The 9,796-nt window shown below is 34.2% G+C and overlaps 1 protein-coding gene across 1 annotated transcript; it reads left to right on the top strand.

Moving 5' to 3' along the window:
- Window positions 1-785: 785 nt before the first annotated feature.
- SMT1 (sterol methyltransferase 1) lies at window positions 786-6,511 on the top strand. Its single transcript, XM_021969075.2, has 14 exons — window positions 786-946; window positions 1,088-1,207; window positions 2,432-2,498; window positions 3,139-3,212; window positions 3,301-3,385; window positions 3,478-3,533; window positions 4,475-4,529; window positions 4,732-4,779; window positions 4,926-5,009; window positions 5,100-5,216; window positions 5,322-5,405; window positions 5,493-5,618; window positions 5,765-5,862; window positions 6,224-6,511. The coding sequence occupies exons 2-14, from the start codon at window positions 1,125-1,127 to the stop codon at window positions 6,285-6,287; spliced, it is 1,041 nt and encodes a 346-aa protein (XP_021824767.1). The 5' UTR covers window positions 786-946; window positions 1,088-1,124; the 3' UTR covers window positions 6,288-6,511.
- Window positions 6,512-9,796: the final 3,285 nt, after the last annotated feature.

Consider the following 9,796-nt stretch of genomic DNA (forward strand, 5'->3'; position numbering starts at 1 on the left):
CTTCAAATGTCATTTTGGGCCCAGTAACGCAGATGCTGTCGAATTTGACCTTAAGCTGCCAAAACTTGCATAACTTCCTCTAGGAGACTCGGAATCATGAACCGTAAAATGCTCCAGAAACTAGACTTCTGCATCTTTCCAATGATATAGGGCTTAGCGTCTGGTTCATCCTGAGCAAGTACAGTCCAATTCGTGAAGTTGACTGATCTGCAGACACCGTTTTGAGCTAACTTGTCTCCAAAATGCATTTAATGAGTCTCAAGCTTATTACACTGAAACAAACACAAAATTTATTAAAAGCATAAGTTTAACTCAAAAACATAATCAAATCATAAATTAGAAGAGTACAAAATGATATATAAATATGCACCGATCACCGCTCCAAGTGAAAGACGAGCCTTGAGCCCTAGTCAACATGGTTTATGTTCGATTTTTTCCATCCAATGCAACTTGATGTTCCATTTTTTCAATCTCGATGCCCGCCCCTAAACTAATTTGTCATTTAGAGAATTTTTTTTTATTATATCAATAATTTTTGAAAGGACAACTAATAGAAAATATTTTGTGAAAACAATTTGAAACTTCATATGTAATTTCAGAAACCTCAAGAGTTTTGAAAAAAAAAAAAAAAAACTTCAAAGAGTGCAAGTGTAAATAACTATTCTTCAACCTATATTTTATCATTATCTGTTAAAAAAACCTTCATTAAAATAAATTTTTAGTTTTGTTTAACTAAATTACAGCGAAAATTCAGAGATTTGGCGTTGCTTTAGTGTTTGGCCACCTCTCTCTCCCTGTCATGCCACTAAGTTTTTGTTTGAGACTGTCGTCACTCTGTATATAGCCAATTTGCTTTTCTTCAACGAATCTCTCTCTCACATATCTCTTCAGCCTCCCCCGAAAAGTCTCGACTTTATCTCGGGTTCTCTCGGATTCTTCTTTTGATGTAAAAACTCTGATTCTAATCATCCCACATTATATACCCAAAACATGTTTTCACTTTTTTTGTTTTTGCTGAAAAATCAAGAAAAGTTTCTCATTCAAATGCTTGCTTGTATTTTTCATGAAATGGGTTTCTGTTGTGTAGATCTCCGCAACTCTGTTTTTGGGAAATTCAAGAGGAGATGTCGAAAGCTGGAGCATTGGATCTCGCATCGGGTCTTGGTGGAAAGATTGACAAAACCGAAGTTCTCTCTGCTGTTGAAAAGTACTTCCACTCTCTCTCTCTCTAGAAAATGATCCATTGGGCCTATAACATTTCTCCCTAAACAAGCTTTGATTCAATATCTCTCCTTTTATCTATCTAGCGTCAGCTTTCCATGATACTCATGTTTTTGGTCATTTTTATTTATTTATTTATAATTTTGGTCTGTTTTTTGGTAATTAAAAAAAAGATGATAGTAATGTTTTTGGTCTTTGTTTGTCTCGCTTGAATTCTTCTTTAATGCCTTGCTATCTACCATAAACTTTAGGTTTTGTTTCTTTCTCAGAAATAAATGCTTAATGTTTTGATCTATGTTTCTGTCCATAGATTGATGTTTCACTATTTCTCTCTGTCTACCAATATCTTTTTAAGTCTGTTTCTCTCTCTAGCTTAGGCTTTCCCTTTTTGATTCTTACTAATCTGCAACCTGCTAGAGCTCTAATCTTTACTTAATATGAAGTTTAGATTGTCTTATCTTTTGGGTTCAATGCTAATTTTGACTTGGGCTAATCTCAATTGTCAGATGTCAAATCATAGAGTTTAGTGAATCAAGTAGTCAATGAACTAAGGGAATGTCTTAGTGTACGGGAATGTCTCTGTAGGGTCTCGTAATTTTGGGAAAGTCTGACTGATGTGGTGAGGTGTCCCTCCCTAACATGTGGTGGTAGGCTGCACATTATGAATATCTAGCTAACCAAATGGAGTAAAGCTTTTTCTTTGAATATCTTAGATGAAATTTTTTGTAACTTCTATTTACTACTACTACTACTATTTATTTATTTATATTTATATTTGCCTGGGCATTCATGGCAATTAAGTACTTGATGTACTTAGAAATTGAAATCATGGAGACAATACTAATATGTTATATTAGTGGATGTTGTCCTTTAGATGACCAAATAAATAAAAAGTGGACTTTTATGAGTTATGTATGTAATGGGGATGAAAGACTAGGATTTACAATATTGTCAAAGTACTTTACTTGTTATTGAGTTGCATGGCTTGTGAGGTGATGCAACAAGAATTTGAAAGCCATTTTGTTCAATTTTGTTAAACTATTAAATGTAAGTTGTAACCGAACTTTTAATCTTTTCATACATGGCATTGTAAAGTTCCTAGAAATATTTTTGGGGTCTAGTGTGAAATCCTTTAACCTGAGTATTTTTTTAGCTGTGTAAATGTTATGGGAAAACAGCTTATATCTCAGTTTATTGAATAATGGTTCAGGTATGAGAAGTATCATGTCTGTTATGGAGGCGAAGAGGAAGCAAGAAAATCTAACTATACTGACATGGTAAGAGAGACTCTTTAAAAAGTTTTCTTTCCACTAGTAAAAAGAAAGATATTATCTGCCATGTATGTCAAATATTCAAGAAATACTGCAAACCTGGGATGATCTCTAGCTGCTGATACTTGATGTCTCCAGGTTTATCTGATATTCTAGCTGCTGATGCTAGATGTCTGGCTAGACCTAGGATGATCTCTTTGTAGTTTCTTCTTGTTTGGGCTTCAGACCCCTTCCTCGCCAAAAAAGAAGAAGAAGAAGAAATACTGCAAACTTGTAAATGCATATATATTTGCTATCTAGTGTGACTTGTCATACTGGATAAGGCATGGGATTGAAAAGATTCTTGATTTGGTAATGGTCATCCATTCGGCCTCAAGGTTTCTGTGATGTCTTATAAAGTCACCTACTTAGTGTGATAAGACCCAAGAGAATGGCAAGCTGTGTCGTTCATGTTGTACTAGCTATTAACTTTTCTGATTATTAAGATACATTGATAATGTTGTATATATGGGAAAGTTCGCATTTGCATTGTCTCTTTTGATTATAAAGGATTAACGCCTCATTGTTACAAATTTAAACGGATGGCCTTTTGGTTCAAGCTTGGTAGTGGCCTACTTTCACTAAATTGGTTTCGTGTGGATTTCAGGTTAATAAATATTATGATCTTGTTACCAGCTTTTATGAGTATGGCTGGGGAGAGTCTTTCCACTTTGCACCCAGGTTCCTCTTTTTTCTTCTCTTCACATGCAAGCAATGAAATATTGTGTACTGTAGAAGAGTTTCTGATAGATGTCTTTGTTTCTTGAAGATGGAAAGGGGAGTCTCTTCGAGAGAGTATCAAGCGACATGAGCACTTCCTTGCTTTACAACTAGGACTAAAACCTGGACAGAAAGTTAGTCTTATTGAGTAGATTTAGTGGATTATAGATTAGCCAGAGAGATCCCTTTTAAATTTTTGACTTGGTTTTCCATTTTTTTGTGTTAGGTTCTGGATGTAGGTTGTGGAATTGGAGGACCATTGAGAGAAATAGCTCGCTTCAGGTGAATGCCATTTCTTTTATTCAGGCTTCAGTTGTGGTAGCTCTGCCTTCTTGTTGCTGTAATATTTGATTATGAAGTGGCAAATATGCAGACTATGCTACTAGTGAAGATTAATTTTCTATAGTTGTTTTCATTCATATGAATTTTGATTTTGTTGCTGGGTTCTACCGAATAATTATATTCATAATTTTGTATATTTATAGAAATAATATTGATTATTAGAATATTGTCTTTGTTCTGATTGATTATAACAATACAAAGCGAATGGTGGTTATTAGCTGGGAGAATCACTTTGAAAACGCCTTATTCGCTGACATTTCTTTTATTCAGGCTTCAGTTGTGGTAGCTCTGCCTTCTTGTGGCTGTAATATTTGATTATGAAGTGGCAAATATGCAGACTATGCTTTCTAGTGAAGATTAATTTTCTATAATTGTTTTCATTCGTATGAATTTTGATTTTGTTGCTGGGTTCTACCGAATAATTATATTCAAAATTTTATTCAGGTGATTGCCATTTCTTTTATTCAGGCTTCAGTTGTGGTAGCTCTGCCTTCTTGTGGCTGTAATATTTGATTATGAAGTGGCAAATATGCAGACTATGCTACTAGTGAAGATTAATTTTCTATAGTTGTTTTCATTCGTATAAATTTTGATTTTGTTGCCGGGTTCTACCGAATAATTATATTCATAATTTTGTATATTTATACTAATAATATTGACTATTAGATTATTGTCATTGTTCTGATTGATTATAACAATACAAAGTGAATGGTGGTTATTAGCTGGGAGAATCACTTTGAAAACACCTTATTCACTGACATCCTATTATGCTTATGGTTAAAATATGATTTAATAAGTAAGATGATATCACTGTGATTTGTGTAAAGACTTGTTATGCTGATGTCAGTAGTAACAACGCTTTTATACGGTGGTTTGTGCAGCTTAGCATCAATTACTGGGTTGAACAACAATGAATATCAGATCACAAGAGGAAAGGTAAATATATACTGGCGACGCGTTGTTTTGATTATTAGCCTTGATGGTATCTCAAGATAATTGTTTGTCCAACGGACAATGCTCAATTTAGTCGATGGAAATAGAAAGTCAAAGATTTATTTTTATATATTAGAAAGGACAACTCTAATGCTTCAGTTTCAAAGTGGCTAAATGCTATATCATGCTTTTGTTTGCCCCACAGGAACTAAACCGTACCATAGGAGTGGACAAGACTTGCAATTTTGTAAAGGTCGGTAGTATTGTGTATGAGTTTCATGTTCTTTGTAGAAATTACCTTTTGTTTTTTTCTTCCTGCAGTAATGACTTAGCAGAACTTGGAGAGAACAAGTTTGTGTTATAGATTTCATTCTTTGTATGTGTTTCTAAATTTTGCAGGCTGACTTCATGAAACTACCTTTTCCTGAGAATTCATTTGATGCAGTATATGCAATTGAAGCTACCTGCCATGCACCGGATGCAGTAAGTTATTCTTTTATCCTACTCTTTTAGTTAGCTCAATACTTTCTCCCTGTTTCTGTTGGCTTAACTTTTTTTTGTTGTTCTGGGTAGTATGGATGCTACAAGGAGATTTACAGAGTATTAAAACCCGGTCAATGTTTTGCTGCATATGAGTGGTGCATGACTGATGCATTCGATCCCAATAACCAAGAACATCAAAAAATTAAGGTAAGAGAAACCAGAAGCATGAAATGGAGCTGGTGATAGATGCTTAATTTACTTATGAACAGATTCTAGATTGTGAATATACATAAAATAACTTTATTACCACAGGCGGAAATTGAGATTGGTGATGGCCTCCCAGACATCAGATTGACAGGAAAGTGTCTTGAAGCTTTGAAACAAGCTGGTTTTGAGGTTGGTAGGAAGTTTTCCTTCTTTATGAAATATACAGAAGAAATATTGGCTTTAATTTTCTGTTTTTTCTTTTCATTGTGACCATAGGTGATATGGGAGAATGATCTTGCAGTGGACTCACCTCAACCTTGGTACTTGCCTTTGGACACAAGTCGGATTTCATTTAGTAGCTTTCGTCTAACAGCTGTTGGGCGTTTTTTTACTAAAAACATGGTAAGAGTTCATGAATATGATGGTCGTTCAATAAATTTGGAGACCCACTTTCTTATGGTGCATGTTGATGTGGAATATTGAATATTCCCGTGCTATCAAAATACTTGATGCAGTTGATCAGTGCTTGAGTTATATTCTTTTTGTAGGTCAAGGCTTTAGAATTTGTTGGACTTGCACCACCAGGAAGCCAAAGGGTTCAAGATTTTCTGGAGAAAGCAGCTGAAGGGCTAGTAGAAGGTGGAAAGTAAGTGTTCTTTTCAGCATGCTTATTCTCTTCTCTTTATAGACCTGAACCTCCATGCACCTCTCATATGGGAAAAAGTAATTTTGCTAAGATATGAGGTATCTTGTGTCTGGGATTCAAACAAGAACCAACAGGCCATGACTTCATAATTATAGTTTTAGGCAACTCACAATTGCATGACTGGTGATGTTGGACTGGAAATTTTTTCCCTTTGTTATCATATTGAAAAGCAGAGCCAGTAAATTTCCTCCTTGTAATTGGAGCATAACAATGGTAAATTAGATTACAATTTGCCTTAATAAGTCTAGAAGCTTGCATACGTTGGCTACTGAAATTTATTTTCTTGATGAATGTCTTTCAGGAGAGAGATTTTCACACCGATGTATTTCTTCTTGGCCCGGAAGCCGCTTTCAGAGAGTCAGTAAATTGGTAGTGAAGACTAGTTAACCTGTTATGGTTTTGGACAAGTATGTTAGAATTGGGTGTTGACCATGCTACCTGACTTGAGAGCTCTCTTACTTTGTTTGTGTTCATTTGCTGTGAGTTTATTTTTCATGTTTATTTGCCTGAGGAATACTTGTTAGCCTTGGACCTCCATTCGGATATGAAGGAATGAAGTTTCCACCCTGCTTCAGCTGGGTTTCTGTTTGTTTCTTTTCTCTATTTAATTTGTATATATTATTATTATTATTATTATTTTTATTTTATTTTATTTTATTTTATTTTTTGGGCTGGCCCTGGGTCATGTGCTACCATGTGGGGATTTGGACTTGTTCACCAGCAACATGTGCTAGAGTAAATCAGATCTATTATCAATCATGGGAACAACTCAAAGGAAGGCATAAAGTGTCAAAATCTGACACAATAAAAATAAATGTGCAACCTGTTGAATAAAAAAATTTGAGCCTAAATCATATTGAATATGAAAAAAAGTGTCAACAAGTATATTCTGCTGGCTCATTGAAAAATAAGAATTCACACAAACAAATGAAAGATTAAATAAGAAAATTGTACCAAGATTATTCAGCTGGTACTTGTTAGAAAATTCCGGAGTTAAATAACTCAACCAATTTCAGCTATTTTTCTCTTGCTAAGCTTGACATCACCAGCCCACTTCTATCCTCAACGAACCCAAGTCTGTTTCATTATTCTCAGGGTTATAGCTTTAGCAGTTAAGAGTATTTATTTATTTCATTTAGAAACAAACACTCATATTTTAGGATCACTAAAGAAATAGAGAGAGGGGACAATGAGCCGGAAATAAGTTATTTTATCCCTTACATCCAGTGTTTGAATTCTCCTTCCCCTTAGTCGATATAATATGATCAAGAAAAAATGCCATGCATTTTTAAGTCTTACTAGGTTTGCTATACACATAACGTCTAAATGGGATTAGCTAGTTGAAATCGTGTGTTGTGTCTATGGGTATGTCATCTACTATTTTTATTTGTTTTTGTAGAGTAAGAATACATTGTTTTGCTTCCATAATCATCTTAATTAAGAAAATGAATTAATTCGTTAAATCAAAGCCAATTCCATGTTATTGGTGGTGATTCGAGCATTAAGGGTAACAGTTACTTTTGAATTAAGTCAAAAGAGGTAATATTCTCTTTGTTGAAGAGGTAAGGGAAATACAAATTTATCGGATTCCAGTTAGAAAATGTCAAAAAAATTTACATTAAAAGAAAAAAAATCAAGACTTATATTCTTTTATGGAAAAAAAATCATGACTTGTCTAAGGTCATGAAAGAAAAAGGCTCATCTAAGAAATATTACTTCAGTATGGGCTGCATTTGGTTGTCATGAAAAGTCTAGGCATGGGAAAATGTATCTTGACTAATGGGGAAATGAAACTTTCCATTCACCTTAAGCTTATTTTTCCCTTCCCATAGAAAACCAAGACAAGCATTTCTTATATATTTTTATGACCAATATGCCCTTATTAAGAATTAAACATACCAAGGCCCGTATGAATTACGCTTTTTATTGCATATTTTAATTTGTGGGTATAATCGGTAAACTAAACCGAATATTTCCATTTGTCAAAGCCTATGTAACAAGAGTTCTATACTTGCGATATATAAGAGGAAACTATTCTATTTCTAAAATAGAAAAACAAAACCTCAAGTGGTTAGAGGCTTGTGCTGATAACGTGTTAAGGAAAAGTGTAGAGAGAATTGGAAAGTAGAGAAAGACAATAGAATTTGTGTCAATCAACTTATACACCTCCTCCTTTCATCTATGATAGAGCCACATATTTATAGGCTTACAAGATAAGAGATTAAGTACTACATTTACAACATATGAATAAGTTATAAGCACTAACTACAAATATTTAAGGCATAAGTTACATAGAATTAGAAAGGGTAGAATGCTAAAAGGTATGGTGGTCATCCACCAACTCATGCATTTACAACAATATGTAAATTATTTACCTATTATCTCTTATTGATACTTATCTACCTATTATTAATATTTATTTACATATTATTGATAATTATTTACCTATTCTAGTAGGTACATTGCTCATACAAAAAATGATAAGTATGTTAAATTAGATGAAAACACATATTATGTAACATCCCACATAAACCAACGTAAATGGGGTGATGTGCCTTATTTGTACATGCCCGTCTCCATATCTAGCATGAGGCCTTTTGGGAGCTCACTGACTTCGGAGTCATGGGAATTCCGAAATTAAGCGAGTTGGGGTTAGAGCAATCCTAAGATTAGTGACTCACTAGGAAGTAGGTAATTAACTATCAGTAGATTAATAACTGTCAATATAAGATAATAGGTTAATAACTTTTTAAACAGAGCCAATAAATTCTCTGAACCCTTTCCCTGTGTTATCATATTGAAAAGCAGAGCCATTAAATTTTCTCCTTGTAATTGGAGCATAACAATGGTAAATTAGATTACAATTTGCCTTAATCAGTCTAGAAGCTTGCATACATTGGCTACTGAAATTTATTTTCTTGATGAACGTGTTTCAGGAGACAGATTTTCACACCGATGTCTTTTTTCTTGTCCCGGAAGCCGCTTTCAGATAGTCAGTAATTGGGTTTTCACCATGCTACCCGACTTGAGAGCTCTCTTAGTTGTTTGTTTGTGTTCATTTGCTGTGAGTTTACGCTGGCCCTGGGTCATGTGCTGCCATGTGAGGATTTGGAAGATATTGTTTCCTCTGCCAATAAATTATTTCCCTTTTACCATTTGTTGAGGAATATTTCAATGAACATGATCAAAGGAAGGCATCTTTGTTGAGAAATGTCTTTCACACAATAAAAATCAATGTGCAACTTGTATTTAGGCCATCTTTGTTGACCATATCTACTGACTCATAACTAGCACTAATTTCTCTTTATTCTTAACACAATCTTCAACATCCTAGAAATTTATCTCCATCATTTAATTCCTCAGTGTGAAGTTTCTGCGAGCAACCAAAGTCGTGAATAAGTCCGATGACTATTTGGTTTAGCGACACTTGTCTTCATTTTGTTGGAGAAAATTTGAGTCTAAGTCTTTATTTTTTTTACTGATAAGCAATAAAATATTATTGATGTGCTATAACTAGTACAAGTCTGAATTCGTGTTGAGAAAAAAGGACAATTCCTTAATCATGAATTACAATCCTCATACAGTACATCAGAAATAAAATCAGGTAATTCCTTAAACTAGTACATAAAAGTTCTAATATGAAAGGCAAAGTGTGCTATACGATAAGTCACACCATTGACAGTACAATAAATATGGGTAAAACCTTCCCCAATGACTTGTGTCAGCAAGTTCTTGGTATCCTCCACCATTGGTCTAATGACGAACTTATCTATGGATTTACTTCGAATTGCTGTAGCGATCTAGAATGCATCATTTTGAAAGTCTAAATCTTATTGAATAAAAAAGTGTCAACATGTACATGCTGGCTCATTGA

This window comes from Prunus avium, chromosome 2 (genome assembly GCF_965620075.1).
Source record: "Prunus avium chromosome 2, drPruAviu1.hap1.1, whole genome shotgun sequence".
NCBI classification, from domain to species: Eukaryota; Viridiplantae; Streptophyta; class Magnoliopsida; order Rosales; family Rosaceae; genus Prunus; species Prunus avium.